The 14,137-nt window shown below is 28.3% G+C and overlaps 2 protein-coding genes across 21 annotated transcripts in view; one reads left to right on the top strand and one right to left on the bottom strand.

The window, feature by feature from the left end:
• The window catches only part of LOC105258974 (PC4 and SFRS1-interacting protein), a 51,462-nt gene extending 50,798 nt beyond the window's left edge, over positions 1-664 (top strand). The window contains exon 13 of the mRNA XM_011270591.3: positions 531-664. Coding sequence (XP_011268893.1) covers positions 531-567 — 37 coding nt within the window. The 3' untranslated portion in view covers positions 568-664. The remainder of the gene's footprint in view (positions 1-530) is intronic.
• Positions 1-10,393, bottom strand: part of LOC105258975 (sodium-driven chloride bicarbonate exchanger) — a 48,503-nt gene extending 38,110 nt beyond the window's left edge. For 9 of the 20 annotated variants that reach the window (XR_003123754.1, XR_889784.3, XR_889783.3 and 6 more), the window contains exon 1: positions 9,924-10,392. Coding sequence is in view for 15 of the 20 variants with exons in the window: in XM_011270595.3 (XP_011268897.2) it covers positions 9,924-10,369 (446 nt within the window). In the remaining 5 variants the exon portion in view is untranslated. Of the gene's footprint in view, positions 1-1,783; positions 2,229-6,552; positions 6,778-9,923 lie in introns of those variants that run through there. The other 11 variants (XR_003123755.1, XM_011270598.3, XM_020029914.2 and 8 more) reach the window with 5 other exon arrangements.
• Positions 10,394-14,137: the final 3,744 nt, after the last annotated feature.

Below are 14,137 nucleotides of genomic sequence, written 5' to 3'. Positions count from 1 at the left end.
TTATAAATATATAATATAAATATATAAATAATTATGTTCATGCTAACAGGATTTTAATAAATCCTATTATCTGATTATTTTATTTAAAAAATTAATGTTTAATTCATTGTTAGAATTACATTTATACTTAATAATGGCATGTATAATAAAATAATATAATAGTAAATTTATAATGTACATGTAATATATAAATAATTTCAAATAAAACAGACAGATGTTTCACATTTATATAATATTTTAGAAATAACGCAGTTCTCATCTCTTTATAAACAGTTGGAAAGAATCTTTTGATGTACTTTGTTTTTGATGTAATTAATTTAGCAATAAAATAAATAAGAGTAATGTTATTATAAATAGAAATTATTATATAGTTATATACTATAGAGAGATAAAAATTATTACATTGATATCGACGTCTGTTTCGCATATTTTTCTTGCATATTATAAATATACAAATAACTTGCAATAGTATGAAATTTTGTATATTCAATCACCGACTTCGTTTCGATAAGCTAACCGATTTTTTCCAGGTTCGCTGTCCCGATAATCGCAGCATTCAAGAATTAAGCGCATGTAAGCGTTGATAAGGGAATCCATACATAGTGACGTCACTTGGGTCAAAGTGCAAGCTAGCACATGATCGATCAGCCATATTGCGAAATAATTATTCTTTCGCGATTTTTATCAGATTAAGTAATATAAAAATAATTATATATATGAACAATTATGATTACGTAATATAAGCATGAAAAAGAGATCTCGAACAAAGTCGGAAAGTCAATTCGCATCATGCTGCAAGATGAATCTAATTAATACTATCATGCATCGGAATAGAATGCATTTCGTATAAATTTCATGATCACTGATTAATGCAATTAATTATAGATTTGTCGATTATTTTTCTCTAATGAAATCATATGTGTCAACTTTTAGCAATTATAATATTTGGATCACATTTTAAATTTCACTTCACTTGAACTGTTAATAAAACTCATTAATATTTATCAAGTAATGCTAATTAAAATATCTATTTACATTGTACATCTATTTTACATTGTAAATGAATTTTTTTTATATTCTATGAATAATAAGTGTTATTAATTTTAATGAAAAAAATATGTTGTCTATCTATTCTATGACTCTATCGATACATTTGTAGCTATTAAAGAAACATTTTGTTGAAGTTAAGAAATCTTTTTAAGAAATGTTTATGATGGATATCAATACAATTTGATCGACACGATCTTTCTGCTATCACTTCGATAACACATTTTAGTTTCTGCGTTCTTATAATCATTCTTTGAAAGTCATCGAGAGACATTGAGTATATCTCGAGAATCTCGAATAAACAAGGTACAATCCAATATAAATATGATAAAACGGCTTTATCGGCGAATATAAATTTGTCACCAACATCCGTTGCTTTTTCAACTTGCGAAATCGATCTATCTGGTAATGTTAATCATTTGAGTCCATGACATCTCAAATCACTAGTATAATTAATGTATTATTTATGTAATTAAATTTTTTATATATTAATAATGTAAATTAATGCAGAGATATTATTAATTATTTGTTAATTTGATTGATCACATAATATTGTAATAACAAATATTCGCAATCAAATATTGCATATTGTAGATTATCAATTTTATGGTAGATAAATAAAAAAAGTATAATAAGAGAGAATAAAATAGGAGAAAACTTTTGAATTATGTACGAGTGTGATGAAAAATACAATAAGAATATAATTGTGTCACGTGAAAGATTATAAAGACACTACTTGTGTATGTCTTCCTGGAGTTCTATCCACGACTGCATTGATGGTTAAAGAGATCCGCCACCACGAACACTAGGAGGATGCACTTTCGGTTGTAACATCAGACAATGGTCCTCATGTCGCACTGCTTCACGAGTAAATAAAGAGGCACGCGTGGGCAGATGAGATGTGTATATCTAATTTGATCCGTCTTTTTCTCCCTCTTTCTTTTCCTTTCTCTCTCTATTCACTCACGCACATGTGCACACTTTGCACCACGTACGCAACCACGTCTATGCACCGCGATGTATGCCGGTGGACTGTTTACCATCGGCTGACAGCCAGATGATAGTTTCCGATCGCACTCTCCTTGGTACCAGTAAGCGACCAGCGATCGCAACCAGTCGCAGCAACGAGTCGGTGGCTGACAGCAGCGCGGAGACAGTCATCCGGTGATTTTGATAAGGAAACTCCGCCCAGATAGTGCTGAGATATGCTCGAGAATCTGGTCAGATTATCCCATGGAGAGGGAAATAATTTGTCATGTCGAAATCGTGACGATGCCAGACATCAAGTAAAAGGGGTCATTAGTTCATCCAAGGTTTAAAGAAACTATATACTTATGTAATACGCTTTTGTGGATTTATAGATATATTTATAGGAAAATAATTGATTGATTTTTGATTACTGAAGATACGTTCTCAATTTTTCAAAGCAGCGTTGAATATATTTCTGAATGAATCACATGTTCAATTGAGAAATTAATCCTTCGATCCGATGTCGTGCATCACGCACTGATGAATGTTAATGTTCAAAGAAGAGCAAAATAAGTAAATAAAATAGAATTATATGAGTAGTGATTAAAAAATATTTTATATTACTAAATTTAATCATCGATGTTTTAAAATAAATAATCTAAAGAAGATAATATTACGTTATATGAATGTTTTAATATTGAGGCTGTAGTTTCAGATAAATCAGGTAACTAAACAGAGATATTCTTGATATATAATTTTTCTCAATTTTTATTATCTTATTTTTGCTAAATATTATTTTTATATAAAATTATATAATTATTATATTAATAATTATATAATTTTTATATAAAATATTATTTTTATATAAAAATATTTATATGCTATTTTGTATAATATAAATTTTATAAATTTTATATAAATCTTGTAAAAATAATATGATGAAAATGAAATGAGAAATAATTCAATGAATCATTTATATAAAATAATTATTATCTTGGAAATATTGAAAGCTTATAGAGAGTACACAATGTGAAATACTAATATCCCTGTTTTCTCTTCCCTGTTTTTCTCTTGTTATTTTAAATTATTTTTGCTCAGAAATGGTAACTTAAAACATCATATCACCTGATCGCGTATCCAATAATCATGCACATCGCTTTGTATTATTGCACAATGATTTCTATAAACGCGCATTTTTTATCATATGACGCTACAACCGGTTTACTGCATTGAAAATTTATTTTATTATTATTATAATATGATAATGAGTTTGACGAATGCATTATTTTGAATATGCTGTTGCTTTGTATATTCAAGCATGCACGTGGATATGACACAGTCAGACTGTATTTATGATTAGATTAGAAGAAGAAAGAGATTTACATATATTTTGCATTAGAAGCATGCGTCATACTTCTTGTTTTTTACTTGTATAAATTATTTCCTTTACAAGGCAACATGTATATTTGTCTTAATTATATCTTGATCTCATTTTATTTTATTTTTTTATAATTGATAATAATAGATATTAATTTTTTGCGAATATTACAGATTTTGTAATATCCTTTTTATTGGCAAATATATAAATGACTGATGATATATATAAATAAAAATATTTAATTATTTAAAATATTTAATTATAAAGGATCAATAAAATTAGTATTACAAGCTCATTATGTGCATAAAGACTGGAATTTATAAAAGTTTTAAATGCAATGTATTGTCACATAAAAAATGTAACTCGTTTGAGAACAATTTTTATCCAACAATATTACTTAAGCAAGTACTTCTGGTTGTAAGGAGTCTTACTGCTAATTAGCATACTATAACACGTAACACAGCGAGAGAGAATTAGCAGAATATGTCATAAATAATTAATCATACAACTGAATATTGCATGTTGTATTCTGCGAGTTATACCCGCGGGAAAATACAATCAATTTGTATAATTATGCATTAATATATCAAGGGATCATTTTGTACCTGCCTTTACACTATATTTATGACTCCAATTAATCACTCGTTTTTATATAAAATTAATTTTTAATATCTATATAATTAAATTCCTATAAAGATTGCTTGATATAAATAAAAAAATTATTAAGAATGACTAGAAGAACTGTTATAAAAGGAAAATTAAAAGTTTTTAATTTATTTAAATTGTTTTCATACACATTCTTAATTCATTTAATGTACAAATCTCAAGTTTTCATTATTATATGTTTATGCGTCTATGTCTGTGTATAATTGTTTTTTCGATATATACAAAATATACATATAAATCAATATATATATAATAATAATTTTAATAATTTTCAAATTGTGTTACTATATAATAAAAGTTTATATAATTTTTTTTCATCTCCTTAGTAGACAATCACTCGTTTAAACGGTTTTAAGCAAATTTTTAGAATTTTATCACTCGTATCTTTACGGCGACAAGAGATATAAACCACTAAGAACCAGAGATAGCTAGTTAATATCAAATCAGGGATAATAAGAACCTAATTAGGCGCATATGTTTTCATACATCAGATAAAAAAACGAATGCGCTTATATTCGACGTATTATTGCCGTGTATTTTATTATCAGAATACATGATAACCACAGAAGCATCTTTGTCATATGAAGGAACATTCGTTATCATTTGCGTGATGTTCGATGAGAGACACGACACGCTGTCTAGTAGAGAACGAAATAATGCCGTTGCGAACTTTCGTATGCAGTATTGTTGTAGCATACAATGTATTTCACAATTCATACTTTTGCTCTAACTGTTAAAAATACGTGTAATTTTTCTTCAGATTTTTGTCATGTGCAGAAATACCACTATCAGTTATATTTTATATTCTCTTTATTCAATCATTTATTTGCACGTCAAAAGTTATAATTATAAATAATACAAATATAAATAATATATAATATGTAACTTTAACGTTATTTATAAATAAACGATAATAATTACAGAATATTTAATGAGAAACTTGATGAATATTTTCTTATCGAAAAATTTAAAACAAAAAAGAATTTCTCAACGAAAATTTCATTAAGAAATTATTTTTTTGTCTTTCTTTTTTAAGAACTTTAATATTAGAAATTAAATATATGCCCTTAGTTAAGAAAAAAAATTTTATTAAATTAATTAATTTAAAATAAAATTTTTAATTTTCATTAACCCAAAAAAATCCTTCGCTATATTAAATGTTATTCGAGGAATCTTTCTATAAATATAATTAAATATGTAATCAGAAAATCTTCTTATCAGATTTCTATTTATAATATGATTTTGCGTAAAATATACATAAGATAATTTTCATTCCTTACAACGAACACGCACCTCTCATATTAAACGCTTTCAATATGTATCTGTTTAAACATCGTGAATCTTTTTAGAGTCAATCAATACGCACTAAAGACTTGTAAATAATATTTTGAGACACTTGACAGCTCATCTTTTTTCTTGTTACCTTTCAGCTCGATTCTCTTGTCTGATGATAAAATAGATTACAAAACTAGTCAGTATATAGTCAATTGCACTTATTTTCATGTACGTCTCATGCGAACAAGTGATAAAATAACGCTTGATCCTCGTCTCATCATAATAACACGTAAGACGATTAACCAAAGTCGACAGAATCTTTCGATAACTGCTGCGTGACGCACGATATATGTCAAATAATTTTATACTCTGATATCACGCATGAGTATTCTCGTTTCAAATAGTCGGCAAAATATGAAACGTATATTTTCTTCCTTCAAAATGTAACAATTATAAAAAATATGTTGAATATTTTTCATCCTTTTTTCTACATACAATTGTATAAACGCAGATGTTTATTTTAAAATGCAAATGTTTATTACACATGTTCGTTGTTTTATTATCTTAAAGCAATATAAATTTTGTGGCGCTAATTAAATGAATTACGATGATTATGTGATCAATGACAGATTGTTATCTTTTGAACGATATCTTTAATGATACGATTTATATAAAATCTTTGAACTAGTTTAAAATAGTTTAGATTCATTTCACATTGATATCATTGAAAATTTAATATAATGTATGTTTCTCAAATAAATTTAATCTATATTTCAATATTTTTTGATCTCTTTATTAAATAATGAGATAAGAATTAAAGTATATCAAGCATATTGTAATATCGCTTATTGATTAAAATTTGCAGTAATTTTGTTCAAACGTGTATATTAATGAAATGTTTTTGCAATGTTCGTATTTTGCATTTGAATATTGTATATGTTGAAATTCTGTATTTAATAAATAGATGTATATATTATCGCGGCAATTTATTATCATTCATTATACACATATGTAATTTAATGTGACGTCAGCATTCGTAATACGTTATTACAAAAAGCTTTAACATATTTGTTAAACATGTTCTTACCTCCTGATTTACTGACAGTCTCGAATGCAATTTATTATCAGTCATTATACATATGTAATTTAATGCGACGTCAGCATTCGAAATACGTTATTTCAAAAAGCTTTAACATATTTGTTAAACATGTTCTTACCTCCTGATTTACTGGCAGTCTCGAATGCACCCTGATTGTAATTTCCTTTCCTTCACAATTCGATGATGTTCTATCAAATTGCCCGCATAACCACAGGTCACACTTTGTACGTACGAATAATCGATGACTGGATTTTAATCACCACCGAGGAGAGTTTCGATGTTTTTTTACTTAAAATCTTCTCCTTTAGGATTTTCCCGTGCGCGACGTCTCGAAGGTTTCATACTGGAAAATATTGGAAAAGTAAAACGTAACTTTTTCATATTTACGTTAAACACACTCGTTACTTTTTTAAAAATGAAAAAAAGAACACGAAAAATTAAATAATTCTCAAATGATTTAGATAGAAATTATTTAAATAGAATAAAATGTTGTTCTGCTCAAAATACCTTTATCAGCGCGATAAATTGCTCAGAAAAATTTGCCCTAAGTCAATTTTATAGAAATTAAATATAAGACATTGATATTTAAAAAATTATAAATTTCATGAGAAAAAGAATTATTAATGAAAATTAAAATTATTAAAATTAACTTTACAATAAAATCGATAAAATTTTTCCCGGAAAATTATCGTGAAAAACGGGAATAAAATTGAAAAATAATAACTTTTAAGTAAGTTTGCGAACGCGCGTCGATTCGCCAGAGTTTAAGTAATATCGCGTCACCTTGACCTGCCGACAGCGAATTGTGGAATAAATGCCGTTTATAAAAAGCTGATGTTACAAATTCATGCAACCTTCACTATCTCTACCTTATCGCTCGCAATTGCTACCACGAACTGAATATCGAACGCAAGCCGCCCTTCGCGCCTTTCGCATTCAACAAGGACTTTCACTTCTATGAAGATGCTTACAATGCATTGATATTACGATAACAGAGTATAAATGGTGGTCTGATATCAAATTGTGAGCTCGAGTTGATATATTATATATTTTTTTATTTATATATTATTTAGTATGTTAAATACTTTTACACATATTTTGAATCTTAAAATATTATTTTAATTTGTCAATTATATGTTTTAATATTATTATTTTAATTATCACAGTGAAACATCGATATCGTAGGCTATTTCGATATATTCAAAATTCTATATTTCAATATTGTGGAATAAACTTATCTTGAAAAGGCATTAGTTTAGTATTGACAGTTTTCTTTTCACGTCAGAAAATATTATTTAATGATGTATTTAATTTCTGTGTACTTTCGGATAATATGTATATATGTTCGGATAATATTCGGATGAATATGTATATATTAATTAATTATTTTTATTATTGATTTTTATTATTGATCATTGTAGGAATCTTTTTATCATTATTACGAGTGATGCTTATGATATTTAACGAAATGATTTAAAGTATCGATATATTGCATACATACATTTTTAAGCATCTCTAATCCAATTACAAACAAATATCAAGTTAAGCCTAATTTATGGATTGTTTAATTTAAATTTGTGCAAATAAAACTATGTATGTTATAATAAAATAAATGATATTTGCAAATAAAACTATGTATGTTATCATAAAAATAAATGATATTTGCTGGCGAGAAAAGAAAACTGTCAATACTGTCAATTAAATTGATGTCTTTTTAAGATAAGTTTACTCCACAATATTGACGGGTCTTAAATTTTTTCTCTTTTTTATTTTTTCTTTATCATTTACATCGACAATAAGAGGATATTAATACATAATCTAATATAAGAAAAATTAAAGAAATAAAAGATTAAATAGCACAACACTACACGATAAGAAAGAAAAATTTCATCTGTAGTTCAGCGATGCTTATCACTGCGAAAGTTTAATGACTCTCAACAAGAGTCGCGTGTAATAGCTGTCGGGAAGCCTAAAACGCGGAAGACACACGAAACGATATGAGACAAATTATTTTTCGTATTTAGCCGCGTGATAAATCATAAAACAAGATTATTTTGACTTATTTATGAATCGCAATAAGGTGTTTGCAAGAAATTTTTTGACGAACAATCGAATAGTCAATGCATGGAGATCGATGACGTACGGAGTCATATTTTTTAAGGTGTACATTAGATAACAATACCTTTTTTTATTTTATATCTCTTTTTTATTTTATTTATTAATCACACTGGTTATTAAGTGCACTGATCAAATATAAATGTATTATTTTTATTTAATACTTTATTAATAAGCAAAAAATGAGGAAACATACAGATAGAGTATTTGAAATATTTAAGTTTTTAATGTGTAATTTTAATATATAAGAATATTTTTTACTATCATTTTTTCATGATAATTATCTCTTAATTAAATTTTATTAAACTCAGAGATTCTCGAAGATATTTTTTTTTAAAAAAATTCTATAATTTTTTATTATTTAAAGAGCCTCATGTAATATAGAACATATTATGTAAATGTACTATACTGTAGAATAATAAAAAGTTTCGATTTAAAATTATTCTTATTTATATGTATTATAAGAAAAAGATATTTTACACTTTTTTAATTAAAGAATATTTCTTTTATATACAAGAGATGTTTTCTAATTTATATTTCTAACATTAGTATATCAGTAATATTATATTAAAAGTATTCAGTTTCAAAATTATATATATTGCAATTTGAATCTTGTTGCGAACCATATGCAATCATTCGATAGATACTCATTTATTTGAATAATAGTACGGCGCGCAAAGAAAAAAAACCTGGGATTCTAAGAATAATATTTCTATGGAAATATGAACCTTTTCTCGATTGCAAGTAAGGATCGCTTTGAAATAATAACAATGCTTAAGTTAAATTCAAATATTTTTGAATAAGCAATGTACTTCGAGAAGTCACTAAAATAACAAGTAAATCTATGTATAAATAATTGATAAATAATTAAAAAAGCTTTGCAATATATACTCCACAATATATATTCCACAATATATACTCCACAAATGATCTTTCACATAAATGAAAAGAACGAAGAATATCTTTTAAGAATACTTCTTTTTTTTGCTAAATATATTATAGGAAAAAAAAGAAACAATTTCTCTCACGGTTTCTTTTTCTCTTAAAAGAAAAATACTTCGGTAAAGTAAAACGATTCTTTCATGATCAAATAGCAACTAATGCAACTTGCTTATATGTATATATCCGATGACTTTACCTTCAATAAACTGTTGGGTAAAGTTATCGGGGACAATTGCCTTCTTTTCCTAGATCACTAAAAACACTGGCTATAAATTAGACGTAGTTAAAGTTAGCTGATCTATGGATAGAATTAATCAAAAATCTACTCTTTAATACCGAGTAAACGTAGAAAAATGCAAAAACAGAAAAATGAAATAAACGTACAATATTTATATGAAAAAAGGCAACAGAGAATAAACAATGTATACGCACGTAGATCTTGTCACACGCGAGCAAACAAATCCAAGAGCGTCTCTCGTGTTGTGTCTCTCCGGATGTATCACGGAATGAAGATGAGAGAAAAGTGCATTGAGTAAGCGGGAAACGAGTAAGGCACGTCGCGCACGAGATCTAAGGATCCTTTCCTCTCGATCGACGGGTGATTCGCATCCTCCCGCAGGGCGAGGACGAAGGACAACGTCGGCGGGCAACGACGGCGTCCCCGTGTCAACCCTCGGACCTTTGCACGAAGGACCGACGCGGTGGAGGAGCGTGCGACGCGTGTCCGCGGCGCGAGAGTACTGCTCGTAGCAAAAGGTGGAGGCGCCTGCACGCTCTTCAGTATTGATCCACGTGGACGACACTCCTCTCCGCATTTGTTCGACCAGCCCCGTCATCTCTCTTCCTAGCATCGGCAATCTGCGGTGTTGTGCTCCCATTGTTTCAACGGCCTATCTGTCTGCCTGGATCCACAAAGATTCTTTTGACAGGTCGATAATTGTCATGCATAATGAGATGTCGGAGATGGAGAAGGTGAACGATAAGATGATGTTGTAGGCACCACTCGGAGGACGGAGAAAATGGGGGTCCTAGTTGATATACCAGTCAATGACCGATTAATATTTCAGCAGGTCCACTTTCAAAATGTATATTCTTTGATCTTTCGTGCGTAACACGATGAAAATAAATAAAATATAAATATGAAAAAATATGGAAAATACTATTACATATAGAAACTCCACATGTCAGAAAAATGGATATAAAAATCTTATTTGCATTGTTAATAATTTAACATTTTTTTTAATTTAGATATGAGGGAGATTTTTCGATATATTTTAATTTCTACGCTTGCAAATAGAAATATTATTGTTCTTTGTCACAAATAGTTTTAACAAATAATTTAAAGATTAGATATTATTAATCATTAGCTTTCTCTAAGATATAGAGATATTTGCTCTCTCTTTTCAGAATTAATCTTAGAGATTCTGTTAGATGCTGCTGCAGCTTTTGAAATCTAAATTATAATTTTATATTATTTCATACAAATATTGCCAAAATTCGAACCTATCTTTCGCATACATATATGAATTTTCTTGTTTGAATTATTAAATTTTCAGCAAACCACCCGAGTAAAGATTACTTTCAATCTTTGAACCCAAGGATCCGGAGGATGGCTCGACAGGACATTGGCACGGCAAGGTGAAAGGATGTCTGAAGGTCGTTCGTTGCTCCCGAAGACTACGGTCGCCGACAGAAAGTTAATTGCTTCAGTTTCTTGCATTAGAAACTTAATAGATGAATTCGTATAAATGATTTATTAAATTAAAAAAGAAAGAATTATACACATATAATTTTTTCAAAATATATTTATAAAAAATATATGTATAAATAATAATATGTATACTGATTTTAATGTCTCTTTTCATTAAAAAAATGTACTAATATGAAGTGTTTATATCCATGGAAAATACAAATAAAATTTTTAAAATTAATTAGAATGATTTCAGATATAAAATAAAATTTACTCCAAAGTAACATTTACTCCAAAATAAAATTTACTCTAATGTTATTAAAATGATTTTATAATAATTTATATAACAAGAATATAAGTTCATAAGAATGTATATATATTATATAACATCTATCTATACAATAAATAACGAATTATATCTCATTCATATATTCGAGAACTACATCCAAGGCTGATGGTCATACAAGAAATAAGATAAAATTTTAACACGACTAAATTATATATTTTCCCTTAGATTGGTTATTTTATCGTGAAGTTTTTGTAACTTTACTTAAGAAAGAAGAAAAATAAGGATTATTAGGTCAGATAAAAAGAAATTCCATTCTGAAGGGAAATATTTATACTGTACAACATATAAAATAATGAAAATTAAAACTTCCTCTTTAAAAGAGAAGAAGAAAAAGAAAGAATGAAAGAGAAAGAATTGATTAAATTATGTCAAATTTACGAATTAGCGAATTTAAATTGAATGAATTGATTTATTTAATTGAATCTGACTTGTATTTATGTTGTACATATTCAATTAGATACATATTTTATAATGATCCTTATAACGTAACCAATGCTAACATTTTTTCGAGAAATATCGTAGAATTGATTTGTTCATATTTTTTTCTGTAACATCAAGAGATACAATTGTGAATCGCGATAAATCTTTCACTCGCTGCAGCACAAAATAAGATCCATGATAATCAAATGGTGGACGGTAACTTATTCATTGTTGGAAACTGATACAGTAGATATAGTAGATTTCTCGGTGTAATAAGTACAGTTATCATACAGAAATGTAAAATTATTCGATTATGATATAAATTTCTATATATTTCTATAATATAAATATATATAAATATATATAATATTTTCTTATTTATTATAATTTTTGTGCTTTAATTGGAATCTTTTTATCATGTTTATATTCTCAATTTATGCAGCTTATACATTGAATCAGTAATAAAGTCCAATAGATGGCGATATCATACGCATTAAACTAAAAAATTATTAATTATTGTATAATAAAAATCATATTATATAAATTAAATAATAAAAAATAGATATGAAGAGTTTAGTTTTTTATTTACTATTTAAAAGTATTGTTTACAATTAAAGAACTGTTGAAGTAAGTAATTTGTTTTCATAATGAATAAATGCAAACGAACAAATGTAACATAAAGAAATATATAAAAAAATGAATAAAATTTTTAAATTTAATAAATGTTTTTTAAGCACTTTGTTATTTTTATTGAAATATCAATTAACTATTATTGTTCTTCGATAAGGATATCTAATGCACTTAACTTGACAACCATGACAATGGATTAAGCATCATTTTTCGAGATCAGTATCCCCGGAGGAAATTGACTGAAGCCGTTAAGCTATTAAAGCATGGATTCCTCGGAAAGATCTTGACTCTCAATCATCTCACCATCTTAAGAAAACAATCGCGCGAGTTTAACTGTCACGAGAAAATTTTAAGGAAATTGAGCGGCAGCGAATAGGGGTTCTGGACCGGGGTGATTATACGAGTCGAAAGAATAACACGGAAGCAGGATTCAGGACAGCTGACTTCGACGTGTCGACGAGAAAAAGAAAGGATCAGATAAGGAAGCACGTCTCTTCCACTTGACATTTCCTTTGTTTAAGAATCGAGATAAGGCCTGGCAAGGTCCGCAGAGGACCCTCTGTTTGAGCACGGGCAGGAACAAACCGGGCACACCTCCTTTCCTCTCTCGCTCTGAGATCAAATATTATCGGGTGTAAGCGCGTATATATGTATGTATTTATCCGCTTAAGTTTACCCGGGGTATCTACCTGCAACCTACAGACTGTTATCGACATCTCGACATATCCGTGTGATTATCGTAATTCACGTCGAATTTGACAAAGTGGATGATTGCTAAATCCCCGATGGGCAAATTCTAGCTCGTCTTGATCTCTTTCTTTCTAACCAGCTGGTTTCTTCTATTTATATCATTTATACGTTATTTCAAAGTAGATAATTTGTGTTTCATCCCACATGTATTCTAGAGGCACAATTATTTAGTCTGATCGAAATTCATTAAATCCTCGATCAATTATCTTGATGCTGAGAACTTTCTGTACTTTAATATAAAATTAACTCGATTGATGTAATTTAATTTATATTTTACAATATGTGATATATCTATTGAGTCACAAATTTCCCTCTCGAGTTTATAAAACAATGTAGATATCAATTTGACTGAAAGAATAGTGAGAAATGTAAATATGAACGATTATAATCTCCTTTGAAATAATTTTTCCAACAGTATAATCTTTCTAGATCTAGGGAAGATTGAAACTTATAGGATGGATCTCGTGAAAATCGATATAGACAGGTCTCATATTTGCAATGCACTTGTGACGGTGCGAGCTCAAAGTTGGTTCAAATGACTTCGATGGGCATCGCACAGTTTTCCCGGCCACGTTGCTAGCAAACATTTGCTGGAAGGTAAAAGAGTCCTCTTTAAATTCCACTGGGCACAATCGGCGCCTCAGCATTTTAAATAATTTTGAAGTTTAAAGCTCCTCTGAGAGAGCTTAGTCTCTAAAATCAATAGAATTCGTAACAAACTAATCCTTTAATGGTGGACTTTACCTTTTATTATAAAAAAGAACGGTAATTCATTTATGCGCGATAAGATAATCGATTAATTAAATT

The sequence above is a fragment of the Camponotus floridanus genome, unplaced genomic scaffold (assembly GCF_003227725.1).
Source record: "Camponotus floridanus strain SB8 unplaced genomic scaffold, Cflo_v7.5 scaffold12, whole genome shotgun sequence".
Lineage (NCBI taxonomy): Eukaryota > Metazoa > Arthropoda > Insecta > Hymenoptera > Formicidae > Camponotus > Camponotus floridanus.
Note: the sequence above shows the minus strand (reverse complement) of the source record. Positions and strands in the feature narration are given on the sequence as shown.